Source organism: Herpailurus yagouaroundi, unplaced genomic scaffold, assembly GCF_014898765.1.
Source record: "Herpailurus yagouaroundi ecotype Mexico unplaced genomic scaffold, PumYag 161, whole genome shotgun sequence".
NCBI lineage: Eukaryota > Metazoa > Chordata > Mammalia > Carnivora > Felidae > Herpailurus > Herpailurus yagouaroundi.
This window is the reverse complement of record NW_024412402.1, coordinates 1250182-1266648: the sequence shown is the minus strand read 5'-3', so window position 1 is coordinate 1266648 and position 16467 is coordinate 1250182. Positions and strand designations below refer to the sequence as shown.

General features: G+C 41.9%; 2 protein-coding genes across 13 annotated transcripts in view; one reads left to right on the top strand and one right to left on the bottom strand.

The window, feature by feature from the left end:
• Positions 1–10779, bottom strand: part of ATM (ATM serine/threonine kinase) — a 133157-nt gene extending 122378 nt beyond the window's left edge. For 3 of the 12 annotated variants that reach the window (XM_040482886.1, XM_040482890.1, XM_040482889.1), the window contains exons 1-7: positions 10396–10765; positions 9910–10093; positions 8343–8417; positions 8077–8111; positions 3870–3965; positions 3675–3787; positions 1904–2049 (exon numbers count right to left, since the gene is read on the bottom strand). In XM_040482886.1, the coding sequence (XP_040338820.1) occupies positions 1904–2049; positions 3675–3787; positions 3870–3941 (331 nt within the window). In that variant the 5' untranslated portion in view covers positions 3942–3965; positions 8077–8111; positions 8343–8417; positions 9910–10093; positions 10396–10765. Of the gene's footprint in view, positions 1–1903; positions 2050–3674; positions 3788–3869; positions 3966–8076; positions 8112–8342; positions 8418–9909; positions 10094–10391 lie in introns of all 12 variants that reach the window. The other 9 variants (XR_005792845.1, XM_040482896.1, XM_040482893.1 and 6 more) reach the window with 7 other exon arrangements.
• A 95-nt stretch (positions 10780–10874) lies between these two features.
• Positions 10875–16467, top strand: part of NPAT (nuclear protein, coactivator of histone transcription) — a 53338-nt gene continuing 47745 nt past the window's right edge. Inside the window, exon 1 of the mRNA XM_040482898.1 lies at positions 10875–11066. Coding sequence (XP_040338832.1) covers positions 11030–11066 — 37 coding nt within the window. The 5' untranslated portion in view covers positions 10875–11029. The remainder of the gene's footprint in view (positions 11067–16467) is intronic.

The window sequence follows — 16467 nt, the reverse complement described above, 5'->3', positions numbered from 1 at the left end:
AATAAATTTCTCCTAAACCACCACTTTTTAGACTCAAGTCTCATACCACCATTCTAAAATATCATTTGCTAACCATCTGTATCCTTCTACTTAATAACGTTTACCAACACTGGCCTTTTCTGATTCTTTTTATTTTACTAAGTTCCTTATTTTAACTCCAAGATAGCCTACAGTGTCATATTTCTTTCAGGTGTCCAATATACAGTGACTCAATGGCTTTTCTGATTCTTAAACTAAACTTGGTATCCCAAAGCCACATTTTTTAAAATTTATTTTTAATTGTTTTCAGTTTACATCCAAATTAGTTAGCACATAGTGCAACGATTTAGGAGTAGATTCCTTAGTGCTCTTTAACCCATTTAGCCCATCCCCCCTCCCACAACCCCCTCCAGTAACCCTCAGTTTGTTCTCCATATTTATGAGTCTCTTCTGTTTTGTCCCCCTCCCTGTTTTTATATTATTTTTGTTTCCCTTCCCTTATGCTCATCTGTTTTGTCTCTTCAAGTCCTCATATGAGTGAAGTCGTATGATTTTTGTCTTTCTCTAATTTCACTCAGCATAATACCCTCTAGTTCCATCCACATTGTTGCAAATGGCAAGATTTCATTCTTTTTGATTGCCGAGTAATACTCAATTGTGTATGTGTATATGTATGCATATATATACATATATATATATACACACACACACATATATATACACCACATCTTCTTTATCCATTCATCCTTCGTTGGACATTTGGGCTCTTTTCATACTTTGGCTATTGTTGATAGTGCTGCGTAAACACTGGGGTGCACGTGTCCCTTCGAAACAGCACACCTGTATCCCTTAGATAAATGCCTAGTAGTGCAACTGCTGGGTCGTAGGGTAGTTCTATTTTTAGTTTTTTAAGGAACCTCCATTCTGTTTTCCAGAGTGGCTGCACCAGCTTGCATTCCCAACAAAGCCACATCTTTGAAGAGTGAACAGAGTTTAAGCCCAAGAGTCTGTACACAAACATTTCTGCTTCTAGTGTTCAGGATTGTATGAAGCCCGTTTCTTTACATGAGCCTACAAGGATCCTGTGTTTTGATTCAAAAATATGAACTCTTTAAAGCATTCACCGCATCAGTTCAAAATGGAAATATGTGGCTCAACAGAAGCAAAAAAATCACAGTTATTTTCTTTTTTAATCAATAGAAGGCACAGTTATAGTTACAAGGGTGGGTTTTGACTGCCAAGAAAGCCACTGTGATCTCAAAATGAGTTACAAGTATAGAATAAAAGACATACGAGTCCTGCACTGCTCTGTACCAATCAGAACATACCTATAATTGAGTCCCACACTTTGAGATAGAATTAAATTGAAGAAAATTCAGAAAAGACTGACACAAATACTAGGTCATACGAGCTGAAGGAAGTTTATCTGTTTAGCTTAGAGAAAAAGCCTCAGAGAAAATGTCATGGCTAACTTCAAATACCTCAAAGGATACCATTTTGAAAAAATTTATTGGGATCTGTCTTTATTACCTGAGAAGGCAGAAGCAATAAATAACAAAGGGAGACAAGTTTTTACTACTATTAAAGCTATTAAAAAATAGAAAAAAAAAAAAAAAAAAAAAAAAAAAAAAAGCCTCAAAAGGTTATGTTCAGCATTAAGGCCACCTAAGTGCTAAGAACAAATAGAGGGGGTCCAAGAAGAAGAACGGGCAGCTGGAATAGTAATTTTTAATCTTTGAATCCAGGCACTACCATTCCATGCTTGCATAAATTCATCCAAATAGTTAAATCTATAGTATTAAAAACCATGATATGTACTAGAGATTAGAGTTAGCATCAACTATTACCTCAACACATTACAACCAGATTCAGGCAACAGTAACTCTTACTAAACCAGCTCGTTACAACTAACAACAGCACTTACTTTTATTTGCACATTTGATGAAGTATTTGACCAGACTACTAATTTCTTGCATCTTTTTCTGCCTGGTGGCTTGTGTTGAGGCTGATACACCTGCTTTTGCTGTTCTCAGACATTCTGTTTCTTTTTGAACATATTTCTGTAAAAATCTTCAAGAAAACAAAGTAGAATTTCAGAAAACTCATTAAATGCTTAAATTATTACAACAGTTCAGGGCGCCTGGGTGGCTAAGTTGGTTGGACAGCTGACTGCGGCTTGGGTCATGATCTCATAGCTCGTGAATTTGAGCCCCACATCGGGCTCTGTGCTGACAGCTCAGAGCCTGGAGCCCGCTTCGGATTCTATGTCTCCAACTCTCTCTGCGCATGCCCCCCACCCCCCCGCCACTCACACTGTCTCTCTCAAAAATAAACATAAAAAAAAAAAAAAATTATTGCAACAATTCTAAAAAGTCCTTATGCCATTATACAGAGAACAAGCCACAAGGTGCCATCAATGTACCAGCTAAATAAAACAATTTTCTCTTTCAAGGCCTAAGCCCCACCACACCCGCTTAAAGTCTGGTCTGGATCTGGAGCCTCCGTGATTTTCTGTTGCTTTCCTGCTTGCTTTCTCACCTTATTATTAAAAGCTTACAATGGTTTTAGGGCTCTTGATTCTTTATTGCCTGTTATTCTGTACAACCCACACCTTTCCTAAGCAGTTGGTAACACTTCTACCTTTGGAATAAAGGCGGCCTAGAAAATATTCATGATTAGCTGAAAGTGCCAAGTGCATCTCTGACCTATCTGAACAGTTTATGCAAAAGTCATCTTTAGATAATAACTATAGTTGTGGTATTTGAAATAAACTAACCAGAGGAAGACACATATGCATTTTTCATGTTATCTGCATTGAAATCTGTAAGTCATTCCAGTACCAAATACACAGTAAAAATAAAAGTGTTCTTTCTAAATACTAACAACTTCCTTGACTGAAAATGTTGTTTCATGTTTCCCAGTATTCTCTATTAATTTAAAATATTTCACTCATGTGCCCTAAGTCTTACGATCTACTTCTAGTTACAGACTTAACAGTTAAAAATTATATTTTAATGTAAAAAAGCATCAATTCTGTCTGCCACTCCAGTCCACTAATCAATTCTGTCTTTCCAATGCCTGAATCCTGAATTTTGTTTGTTATTGTTAAAATTTAACATATGGCAGTTACTTAGACCAATATAGATGTAAAAATAACAGGGGTGCGGGTGGGACTCAGTCAGCTGAACATCCGGCCCTTGGTTTCAGCTCAGGTCATGATCTCACAGTTCGTGGGTTCAAGCCTGGTGTCAAACTCCACAAGCACTGAGAGAGAAAGCACCAAGTAGGAAACAGCAAAGAAAGAGGATTTCGCCAAAGTCAAAAATCAACTAAATCTGCATAGCGCAGAGCCTGACATGGGGCTCGAATTCATGAAGTGTGAGATCATGACGTGAGCTGAAACCGAGAAACAGATGCTCGACATACTGAGCCACCCAGGCACCCCAGAATTTTCTCTAATCTTGAGTGAGATATGTCTAAGACCTTTTATTGATCAAATGACTTAAAAAATGTAACTTTTTCTACATGAACATCCTTTAAAACTTATGTTTCAGATGAATATTAAGCACCAATTTTATATACAAAGCACAACTGTATATAGGGAACAAAGTAACACCTACATACACAAAAATATCACAACAAATAAAAATGAAAGCAAAAACTAAAGACGCTAAAATGAAATTAGAATGGAATACCTAAAAACAGCATCCCAATTCAAGTATTTCCCTTGTTTGGAATCTGAATGTCGATCTAAATGTTGAACGGTTTCAGGATCCCGGATAAGGCGCTTAAATTTCTCAACTTCTTTCTGAAAATGAAGAAGAACATGGTAATGGGTTGCCAATCACACACCTGCTACAAGGAAAGGTAAAATTTCAGGAATTTACTACCCTTCGTTCTGTAGCTCTATCGTGTTCCAACTGACGACAGCAAATAAGCAGATCGTTAAGTGCTAGACTCATGGTTCAGAATTTCAGAAAACGTCACTGTAAAAAATACGTACATGCAAAATTACTTTAGACCTTCGGATTGTGGTATTAATACATAGGCAGGTCAAACTATACAACTAGAGATATAATGTGCTCAAACATACAGTGGTTTTTCTTAACGTTTCCATGTTCAAGTGAGATTTTCTTAAAATATATCAAAACAGGGGCGCCTGGGTGGCACAGTCGGTTAAGCGTCCGACTTCAGCCAGGTCACGATCTCGCGGTCCGTGAGTTCGAGCCCCGCGTCGGGCTCTGGGCTGATGGCTCAGAGCCTGGAGCCTGTTTCCGATTCTGTGTCTCCCTCTCTCTCTGCCCCTCGCCCGTTCATGCTCTGTCTCTCTCTGTCCCAAAAATAAACGTTGGAAAAAAAATAAATAAATAAATAAAATAAAATATATCAAAACAAAGCTTCAAACATGTAAATTTGTGTGCAGCAGTGGGATAAAAATAGAAAACATGTAATTTATTGTTCTGAGAACTTTTTTTTTTAAATTTTTTTGTTAATGATTTTGTTTATGTTTGAGAGACAGAGACAGAGCGTGAGCAGGGGAGGGGCAGAGAGAGGGAGACATAAGAATCCGAAGCAGGATTCAGGACCTGAGCTGTCAGCACAGAAGCCAACATGGGGCTCGAACTCAGGACCTGCGAGATCATGACATGAGCTGAAGTCAGACACTTAGCCAAGTGAGCTACCCAGGTGTCCTGAGATCTTTTCTAGGAGACATGATACTTCTATTTTTTTTTCAATATATGAAATTTATTGTCAAATTGGTTTCCATACAACACCCAGTGCTCATCCCAAAAGGTGCCCTCATCAGTACCCATCACCCACCCTCCCCTCCCTCCCACCCTCCATCAACCCTCAGTTTGTTGTTTTTAAGTCTCTTATGCTTTGGCTCTCTCCCACTCTAACCTCTTTTTTTTTTTTTTTCCTTCCCCTCCCCCATGGGTTTCTGTTAAGTTTCTCAGGATCCACATAAGAGTGAAAACATATGATATCTTTCTCTGTATGGCTTATTTCACTTAACATCACACTCTCCAGTTCCATCCACGTTGCTACAAAGGGCCATATTTCATTCTTTCTCATTGCCACGTAGTACTCCATTGTGTATATAAACCACAATTTCTTTATCCATTCACCAGTTGATGGACATTTAGGCTCTTTCCATAATTTGGCTATTGTTGAGAGTGCTGCTATAAACATTGGGGTACAAGTGCCCCTATGCATCAGTACTCTTGCATCCCTTGGGTAAATTCCTAGCAGTGCTATTGCTGGGTAATAGGGTAGGTCTATTTTTAATTTTTTGAGGAACCTCCACACTGTTTTCCAGAGTGGCTGCACCAATTTGCATTCCCACCAACAGTGCAAGAGGGTTCCCGTTTCTCCACATCCTCTCCAGCATCGATAGTCTCCTGATTTGTTCATTTTGGCCACTCTGACTGGCGTGAGGTGATATCTGAGTGTGGTTTTGATTTGTATTTCCCTGATGAGGAGCGACGTTGAGCATCTTTTCATGTGCCTGCTGGCAATCCGGATGTCTTCTTTAAAGAAGTGTCTATTCATGTTTTCTGCCCATCTCTTCACTGGGTTATTTGTTTTTCGGGTATGGAGTTTGGTGAGCTCTTTATAGATTTTGGATACTAGCCCTTTGTCCGATATGTCATTTGCAAATATCTTTTCCCATTCCGTTGGTTGCCTTTTCGTTTTGTTGGTTGTTTCCTTTGCTGTGCAGAAGCTTTTTATCTTCATAAGGTCCCAGTAATTCATTTTTGCTTTTAATTCCCTTGCCTTTGGGGATGTGTGAAGTAAGAAATTGCTATGGTTGAGGTCAGAGAGGTCTTTTCCTGCTTTCTCCTCTAGGGTTTGGATGGTTTCCTGTCTCACATTCAGGTCCTTTAACCATTTTGATTTTATTTTTGTGAATGGTGTGAGAAAGTGGTCTAGTTTCAATCTTCTGCCTGTTGCTGTCCAGTTCTCCCAGCACCATTTGTTAAAGAGACTTTTTTCCATTGGATGTTCTTTCCTGCTTTGTCAAAAATTAGTTGGCCATACGTTTGTGGGTCTAGTTCTGGGGTTTCTATTCTATTCCATTGGTCTGTGTGTCTGTTTTTGTGCCAATACCATGCTGTCTTGCTGATTAAAGCTTTGTAGTAGAGGCTAAAGTCTGGGATTGTGATGCCTCCTGCTTTGGTCTTCTTCTTCAAAATTACTTTGGCTATTCGGGGCCTTTTGTGGTTCTATATGACTTTTAGGATTGCTTGTTCTAGTTTCAAGAAGAATGCTGGTGCCATTTTGATTGGGATTGCATTGAATGTGTAGATAGCTTTGGGTAGTATTGACATTTTGACAATATTTGTTCTTCCAATCCATGAGCACGGAATGTTTTTCCATTTCTTTATATCTTCTTCAATTTCCTTCATAAGTGTTCTATAGTTTTCAGCATACAGATCTTTTACATCTTTGGTTAGATTTATCCCTAGGTATTTTATGCTTCTTGGTGCAATTGTGAATGGGATCAGTTTCTTTATTTGTCTTTCTGTTGCTTCTAGAGTATAAGAATGCAACTGATTTCTGTACATTGACTTTGTATCCTGCAACTTTGCTAAATTCATGTATCAGTTCTAGCAGACTTTTGGTGGAGTCTATCGGATTTTCCATGTATATGATATTTCTATTAAAACGTAAAAGATAAACAGAAGACAGACAGGTCAAGAACAAGGAAAAGGGCACCCAAGGATTTAGCACTTTAACAGCAGCACCTTTTCTTATATGTAGCAATGTATCATTTGTTGAGCCAAAAGTTTAATTTGCTGTGCTCTGGAATTGATAGCTAGGAGGTTATCAGAGCTGGCAAACCTTGCCTAGCACTTAAGTCTCAACTGGCTTGATGGTTCTCATTTAAAAAAAAATTGTTTTTAACATTTATTTATTTTTGAGAGAGAGACAGAGCATGAGTGGGGTTGGGGCAGAGAGAGAGGGAGACACATAATCTCAAGTAGGGTCCAAGCTCGGAGCTGTCAGCACAGAGCCTGATGTGGGGCTTGAACTCACAGACGGTGAGACCATGACCTGAGCTGAAGTCAGATGCTTAGCTGTGCTGAGAGCTCAGAGCCTGGAGCTTGATTTGGATTCTGTGTCTCCCTCTCTCTCTGCCCCTCCCCTGCTCATGCTCTGTCTCTGTCTGTCTCTCAAAAAAAAATAAACGTTAAAAAAAATTAAAAAAAAAAATACTACAGAGATATCCCTTGCAAAAGTCAAAAATCAACTACATCTTACTGAGCTTGAATGCCAATGCTGTAGCTCTCCTCTTGGGTTTTTGAACATAATCAAGCCTACCTCTGATGACCTTTAAAAGAACTCATATAAGAAAAGCATTTCGTGTCATTAATTTTGAGTCACTTTACAAAGGAGCTTCGTTTTTGTTAGACTATAAATATTTACAAAGAAAATATGTACCTTTTTTTGTGTATTACCTATCTCAAGAGGCAAGGGGGGGGTGTCCTTTACCCATGCATTCACATAAATTCTACTCATTCTTTAAAGATCAAGTGTGTTTCCCTGCTGCTATTTCACTCACAGGATCTTAAAACCGGAACTGAGAGAACACGTCCAATCTTCGTACAAAGAAATCTCTCCTACAAAATTATTTCCACACTCTTTTAACATCCAGTGAAGGCACACTACCTAATGAGCCTACCTATTTCACTGGAAGAAAAGTCTAAGTCACTTCTTCATTTTTATTCATTGGTTGTTCTGACTCTTTTATCCCTAGTACAACCTCCTCTACACTGCTGTGGATTACAGGATGTTATTTAGTTGACAGTCTTATTTGTTTGGTAGTAAACTTCTCGAGGAAAACAACTATTATTTTCATGTTCATGCTATTTTCATTTCCACTCCTCACAATTTTATCTAGGACTCTTCCCCCTTCTTACTCACCCTTAGCTTAAAATCCTCTTGGAGTCAATATGGAAAACAAAACTGGGATTGTAACCAATGAAAACACCTTAGCAATAGCCAAAGAACCATAAAGGTAGGCACATTTATTTCTAGATATACTAAACATGTTGTTTGTAATGTAAAAAAAAAAATCACATGTTTACTGACCACGTGACACTTCCAGGAAGATGTAGCCCTCAAATTTTTTTTTTTTAATTTTTTTTTTCAACGTTTATTTATTTTTGGGACAGAGAGAGACAGAGCATGAACGGGGGAGGGGCAGAGAGAGAGGGAGACACAGAATCGGAAACAGGCTCCAGGCTCTGAGCCATCAGCCCAGAGCCCGACGCGGGGCTCGAACTCACGGACCGCAAGATCGTGACCTGGCTGAAGTCGGACGCTTAACCGACTGCGCCACCCAGGCGCCCCTAAATTTTCTTTTTTAAAGCTGTGATTTTTCTGCTGGCTTCTTTCTATTTTTCTCTCTTCCGTTTCCCAAAAATGGATTACTTTCAAGAAAACACAACAGTTCAATCAGGAAATGTTCAATCACTGATACATGCAACATTTACTGAGCAACTACTGTGTTCGAGGTACTATGTTACGGGTAAGAGACACAAATCCTACCCTTGTGGAGTCAGAAATGGTGAGGGAGAGTGACGACAAACGAGTACACTGAAAAATAAATGTGTAATTCCAAACTGATATATGACTCAAAGGAAACACAATATACAATAACAATGGAGAAGATCACTTTTGATAAGGTGCCAGGGAACACATCCCAGCAGAGGTTACAACAAAGCCAAGATCTGAACGGGTGCCAATCAATGAAACAGCTAGAGGGCCAACATTTCAGTGGAGACTAGTATCACCAAAAGGTCTTAAAATGGAAAAGTGCATGGTATGTTGGAGGAAGTGAAAGAAAACCAAAGAACTACAAAGCAGTCAGCTACAGCAAGAGAGTCAACAGATCAGGTAGAATTTGATTAATACATTCATCCAGAACTATCTACATTCCACTACCAACATGCAGTTAAACAATACACATTTCCTAAGCAACAGCCTCTGAAATGGCAAATCCAATGTCCCTTTTTAGATCTCCATCAAGTTGGTCCCTTTACAGAATTTGACAATGATACCTACACCCCATCTTCCTGCATACAATTCTGCCCTTGGCATGCCATTCTTTCCCGGTGTAATAGTGTGGGCTCTGTACTTAGATCATACTGGTTCAAATCCTCGTCCTGCCATTTACAAACTGTATAAGCCTGAGCAAGATTGCTATTTCCTCTAACGTCAGTTCTGTCAACAATAAAATAAAAAACAATACCAAAGGTATTGTAAGGGTGCCTACTTCAAAGGTTTTGTAAGGGTGCATACACGTGTTTAACACAGTGCCTGGAACACAGCAAATGCCCAACCACTGCTACCAATTATCATTATTCCCTTTGTTTCCTTAATCTTTTTTGCTGGTTCTTCTTCCACCCACACCTGCAAGAGGATCTTTGTGTCCTTACTTCTCAACCTATGCTCTCCCAGGGTTGTCTCATCCATCCCTAAGACCCCACCATGCTGAAAATGCCCACATCTTTCATTCCACGCCAGACCTCACTCTTGAGCTTCAGAAACCTTCCACACTTTATGCCTTTACATGCATTTCCCCTTGTCTGCAAGGCACCTACCATACCCCTCCGGGGGCAACTGAACAATTGGAGGTCTTACCACACAACCTCATTTGCTCCTCTGCCGTCACAGTTCTCTCTCAGATTATCCCCCTGAGCTCTAAGGGTCCTTTTACTGTCTGTGCCCAGTGGGGCACACGGGTGGCTCGGTCCTTTGAGCATGGGGCGCTCGATTTCTTTTTAGGTCATGATCCCAGGGTCGTTCGATCCAGCCCAGCGCTGAGCTTGGAGCCGGCTTGGGATCCTCACTCTCCCTCCGTCTGCCACTCTTTAAAAAAAAAAAAAAAAAAAAAAAAAAAATTCTAAAATTTCTCGGTACCCGGCAAGAACAGCAGCGAACGCTCTTGAGTGCTCACCACAGGCCAGAATAATCACAAGGGAGACTGTACAGCGCGGATGCAGATGTCAGCCAGCATTCCAGCTCCAGCAAAAGTAATTCCACACTCCGCGCTCCAACGCACGCCAATCTAGTTTAAACCTCAACAGATGCTCGTAGATCAAATCTAATAAAGAAGAGGGGGGGCATGATTAGTCAAGTCATTTAGTTACAGCTGGTCCATACGGGGACAGAGAAAGGGGACGCACAGGAGGACTCAACGCGGCATTTGGCAGAAGAGTCCCGGCTATTAACTCCGCTAAGTCCGCTACGGGATCGCAGAGAGAGCGGGAGAAAAGTGCAGCGCGGAATAATACGCCTCTAGAGAGCAGCAGGGTAGACCGGCCATCATGGGGCTGGCACAGCATGGCTCGGACGCCCCTCAAGTACCCCCACGCAGAAGCCGCTGCCTGCTCGCCGCGCACCTACCGCTGCACTCGAACGGCCAGAGTGCAATTTCCCAAAGCGGAGGCGGCGGCTGCAGCCTAAATCCCGCTCCACTCGCCTTTCCCCGCGTCCACAGCGGCTCCAGCCGAGTAGACACCCACTATTCCCGCTTCCGGTTCAAACGCCGCGTGCCCGCACAGCCTGGGTCTCCGGAGGAAGAAGTCAGAGTGACCCAGAAGCGGGCACGGTCTGCCCATGCGCGACGACCCCCGCACGCTCTCCGCCTCCTGCCCTCGCTCCCCTGAAAACATTCGGCTCGTCTGAGCGAACGCGCCTGCGCGTCGCCCGCCAATGGCATGCGAACTTGAGCTCTCCGCTCGCCCTCCGACTTGGGCTCCCGCGCCTGCATCCCACCTCCTCGCCGCCTTCAGCCCCACCCCTCCTAACGCGAGGACGGAAGTGACGACAGTTCCGACGGGAACGGAGGCGGGTTTCATTTCGGCGCCTTTCTTTCTCCGGCGGAAGCGATTGGCGGACGTGGGGCGAAAGAGGCGGGCCAAATTGCCGCGGGTTCGGTGCCGCCACTGGAACCCGGAGATGCGGCGCAGGAGCTGTCGGTGTGTGGGCTTTCACCTGAGTCTCGTCTCCTATTGCGGTTCCTGCTGCGGCTTCGGTCATGCTGTTACCTTCGGACATTGCGCGGCTGGTTCTGGGTGAGTGCAGGCGCGGGAGAGACAGTTAGTGGGCCAGGCAGAGCAGGACGGAACGACCTTTGGGGCCAGAGGTTCTCCCGGGGCGGGGAGGCTCTGGGGCTTTGCTCCGCGTTTGCAAGTTCTGACCGGCGGCCGTTCTCCCCCAGCCGGGCTCTCGGACCGCTTAAGCCTCTTTGTGTGGATGCTGCGCTCCCCGGAGGCTTGCGTGGCGAGGGGAGGGCCCAGGAGAAGTCCGGGCGGAACACCTGAGGCCCGGATTCGGAGGGGGAGCCGGGCCTGCAAGCTTCGTTGGGACCCCTGCAAGGAGCCTTGTGGACGAGACGGACGGACCCACGTACTAATTAGGAAAAATGAGGACGTCCCTGAGCCACCCGGTCGTGCAGAAAGACCTTCCCGACGCCCTATTCGTCCCTCGCCCTTAGAACTACGAATGTGGGGCGAACGGGGGTGATCTTGCCTCCCCATCCCTCACCCTCCCTCCCCGCAGTTAGTCGTCCGGCACCGAGGTCTGAAATGCCAGCTGCATGTTCTAAAACAGGACGGGCGAGCAATTTCGCAGAGGAAATGCCTTCCAGTTGAACGTTTTCTAGCTCTGATGGTTAGTGTTTTCCTCCATTTGAGGACGGTCGTTCAGCGGGCCTGTTGTCAGGGCGTATTGTTTCTGTGGGAAACGGGTTTTGTTGTTGTTTGTTCCCAAAAGAATGGAGAGGGTCGTGCTGCTGAGCACCAGATCTGTAGGAAGCTCAAACCCTCAGATCCCGAGCCAGTGGTTTGCAGACCTCATACGCGACACCCCTGAAAGTAAATGGTAAACATCTGTGATGAAATTTCCCGTCGTGTCCACAGTAGTTGCTATTGTTACCTTATTGTTAGAAAATCCCATTAGTCTTACTTTTTTAAATACTCAGCCCTGCCCAGAAAAACAGGCCTTCGTGCACGGGGCTTTTGATGAGCACATTTTGCAGGAAACAGGAGAGACTAACGGTTCCACGGCCCGTTTTTGGAGAAACTAGTGACATAAGCTTAAACTAGTATTTTTGCTAATGTTTGGTTATTGTTTTGTCCACTTTATGAGAACTTATCAGTAGTTAGCCTCCATCTCTATCTGTGAGAAAAAGCTGGCTATCTTGTAATTGTTAGTTACATTTATGAGGTTTATGGTAAACGTCATAACCTAAAGTAGACTTTCACAGTGTTGAATATTGACATACTTTGTTTTTTCTTGAAGGTGTATCATTTGGTTATGAATTTTTGAGTTTTGGCAATTTGGTTAATCCACCGGATTTTATGTAACAATAGAAGTCCTTAACAGGGTTTCTCACCTTGTTCGCTATTGACTTTTGGCGCCAGATAATTATTTATTATGGGGAGCTGTCCTGTGCATTGTGAGATGTTTAGATACCTGGCATGTATGGATAGGTGCCAGTAAGACCTCAGTCCCACCCCCACCCACTTATGACATTTAAGAAATGTCTCTATTGCCAGTATGTTCCCTGGAGGGCAAAATCACCCCCAGCTAAAAACAACCAGTCTGAAAGCAATATGATTTTCTAACTGGAATAATTCACACCTACTTGTGTTCTCCACAAGCCATCTGCTCTGCTTGACTTCCTAGTTTTTTTAATGGATAAAAACTCCAAATTAATTGTTTCTTTTCCTAAAATTCTTTGTCATTCACATTCCAATTTAATTGCCGCCAATCCTACTTAATATGCCTGCCCCCCATGCCTTCCTTTGGACCTCTTTCGTGGCTTCTCAAATAGTCTTGCTATTGATATTTACTATTGAACAAGTCTGCCTAAAGCATTCACATTACACCTCCTATTCTAAAAGTTGAAAAACGTATGCACTTACCAAAATTTAAAGTTGGGCAAAAGAGTGTAGTGTAATACAAAAGGAAAGAAAGACTCCCCACCCACACCCATTCGTACTCTTCTCACTTAGTATTATGTATCTTGAAGTTATGTTAGCACCTGGTGATCCATAATTACAAAGCATAGAAGCCTAAAATAGTAATAGTTTCATTATTTCCTCATGATTCTTCTTTCAGTACAAAGCACCTTTTTCAGCAGCTCCCTTTTTGTTGGTTCCTTTTATTCATAATGTTCTTTAGGCAAATCTTTGCTTAGTATCGGACACTGTGCTAAATGCTAAGAATAGACAAGTTCTCCCGTTAGAGTTCACATAATTAGGGTTGTGTTTTTTTTCTTTTACCCTTACGCATGTGCCCCTCCTGCCCCCCAAATACTTTTCCTAGACCCCACCTGACGTTCCATCTAATGCCGTATTTACTTATGTTTGTGAAATGTACATAATATAAATATATACAACACTTGAGCCATTTTTAAGTGTATGGTTTTGTGGCATTGAGTACATTTACATTGTTCTGTAACCATCACCATCATCGACCTGTAGTTTTTCATATTCCCAAACTGAAAGTTGCCCTTCTGTCTTTGCATTTTTGATCAGAGATTAATAAGACCAGCTTCGAGGGTTCTTGGAAGCCCCCCAGAACTGTCTGTAAAGATTTATGTACAGTTGGGCGTTTTTATGGGTATAGGATCCAGAACTGTTTTTGGATTTGTCAATAGGTTTGTTCCTTTCTATATGATTCAGAGTCCGTTCAGGAAAACTTAAAACCAATGTGAGTATTTAAAGGGAAGGGATTTAATGAGAGAACTGGTTACACTGGTGATAGAAGAACTAAGAAGACAAGCAGCTTATGTGAACAGACTCAGAGTAGCCTCAGCAGGAAGCCACTATGATAATCAGGAGGACAAGGAGAGATGAAGCAATCCAGAGGCTGGGTTCTCTCTGGGGAAGATGGAAGGAAGGTAGACTTGTCTGGTGAGGGAGCAGTGTCACAGAGGATATTCTGCCAAGGTAAAGAAGTGAGAGAAAACAATATGGCTTCTTCCAGTTGCCCTCCAGTCCCCCACCAGTGCTTCGCATTGTTTGGATGCAGCCAGAAGCCAGCTGACCTGGAGCCTAGGAAACATTGCGTGGGGTCAGGTTTCCTATCTTTCGCAGCAGAGAAAGAGGAAGAAGAGATTGAAAGCAAACAGAACCAGAATTGACACACTCCTGGAAGGTCAAGAGCCACTGATCCTATTCACCTGTATATAGCTAAGACATTATAAATACTTGATAAATATTTACAAACGTGCAACTGTGATCGTAACAGTCCTTTTTGCCTACTGATGTCATTTACCCATGTTTTCTGTTTTTATTCAGATTGTGTTTATTCATATTACTTATTCATAATAATATGTCATTGCTGACATTTACAGCTTTTTATGATCCTTACTCATTCTGTCTTTTCAGTTGTATCTCCAGCTGTTCTCTTTCATATACGTTGTGCTTCCTCCAAATTGGGCATGTTCTCCATACATGCTTTTCATCAGCTTTGTTGGGGATTCCCCAACCGTCCTTTGAGACTCAACATCTTCTTTGTGATAGTCATAATTTTCCCCAAGTCTAGTAATACTTTCTCTAGCCCCATCCCCTCAGGAAGTAACTCCTATTGTGTTACTACCTTTTCTTTGTATTACAGTTACTTGCATATGTATCTTTTGGGTCCTTTTAGATAACATTTTTATAGACAGAAACTTGTTATTTGTGAATCTAGTTACATTAGTAAGTTAAGTCTTCCCAAGAATCACTTTTTTTGTTTAATTTTTTTTTTATTAGTTTTCTTTATTTTTGAGAGGCAGAGAAAGAGAGCATGTGAGTCGGGGAGGGGCAGAGAGAGAGGGAGGCACAGAATCTGAAGCAGGCTCCAGGGTCTGAGCTGTCAGCACAGAGCCCAATGCGGGGCCTGAACCCACGGACCGTAAGATCATGACCTGAGCTGAAGTCGGATGGTCAACCGACTGAGCCACCCAGGCGTCCCTGAATCACTTACATATTTAAAATATCATTAATCATTAAATAATTGGATAATTTCTGGAAAAGTATTATATGTCGGAGATTGGGGCACCTGGGTGGTTCAGTCAGTTAAGCTCAGGTTGGGCTCAGGTCACGATCTCGTGGTTGGTGAGTTCGAGCCCTGTGACGGGCTCTGTCTGACAGCTCAGAGCCAGGAGCCTGCTTTAGATTCTGTGTTTCCCTCTCTGCCCCTCCCCTGCTTGCATTCTGTCTCTCCCTGTCAGAAATAAAACAGTTTTTAAAAAAAATGTGAAGGAGTTATTTTCAAGTCGGGGGTTTTGAGATCTCTTGCTTTCTTCATGAGGCACCTCTCTTTCTCCATAAATAGAATGAAAGAAGATCGACTCTTGCCATGAGTCTAAAATTTTAATACTCTAGGTATAATTAGAATTTTATCTTTCCTTCTCTTTTCTAGTTATATTTCCCGTTTGGTCTGTTTTGTTACTCATTACTCCCTCCACTGAAAAGCAGGCTGAAGACAGTATTATATTAAGAAAAAAGGAAACTCAGGCATGCTTTCTTACCTTTTGTACATCTTTGAAAGTAAGTTTACATAAAAGCTGTCTTTAGAAGTAAAAAATAATCACTAATGTTAATTAAAGAGTAATTATATGTATTATAAGATCTTTGACCCCTATTTTGTATTTTCATTGTAAATATTGACATTTGGAATAATTTATACCTAAAACTTCCACTATTTTTTTGTTTACAATTTTTTATTAAATGAACAGTTTTTAAAAAAAAATTTTTTTAACGTTTTATTTATTTTTGAGACAGAGAGAGACAGAGCATGAACGGGGGAGGGGCAGAGAGAGAGGGAGACACAGAATCGGAAGCAGGCACCAGGCTCTGAGCCATCAGCCCAGAGCCCGACGCGGGGCTCGAACTCACGGACCGCAAGATCGTGACCTGAGCTGAAGTCGGACGTTTAACCGACTGAGCCACCCAGGCACCCCTAAATGAAAATTTTACATACAGTGGAAATCACTCATTCTCAGTTCTGTGAGTTTTTGTTTTATTTAATTTTTTAAATTTACATCCAAATTAGCATCTGGTGCAACAATGATTTCAGGAGTAGGTTCCTCAGTGCCCCTTACCCATTTAGCCCATCCCCCCCTCCCATAACCCCTCCAGTAACCCTCTGTTTGTTCTCCATTTTTATGAGTCTCTCATGCTTTGTCCCCCTCCCTGTTTTTATATTTTTGTTTTCCTTCCCTTATGCTCATCTGTTTTGTCTCTTTAAGTCCTCATATGAGTGAAGTCGCATGATTTTTGTCTTTCTCTGACTTAATTTCACTTAGCATAATACCCTCCAGTTCCATCCACGTAGTTGCAAATGGCAAGATTTCATTCTTTTTGATTGCCGAGTACTACTCCAATGTATGTATGTATATATATATGTATACATATATATATATGTAAATGTACACACCACATCTTCCTTATCCATTCATCCATTGATAGTCATTTGGGC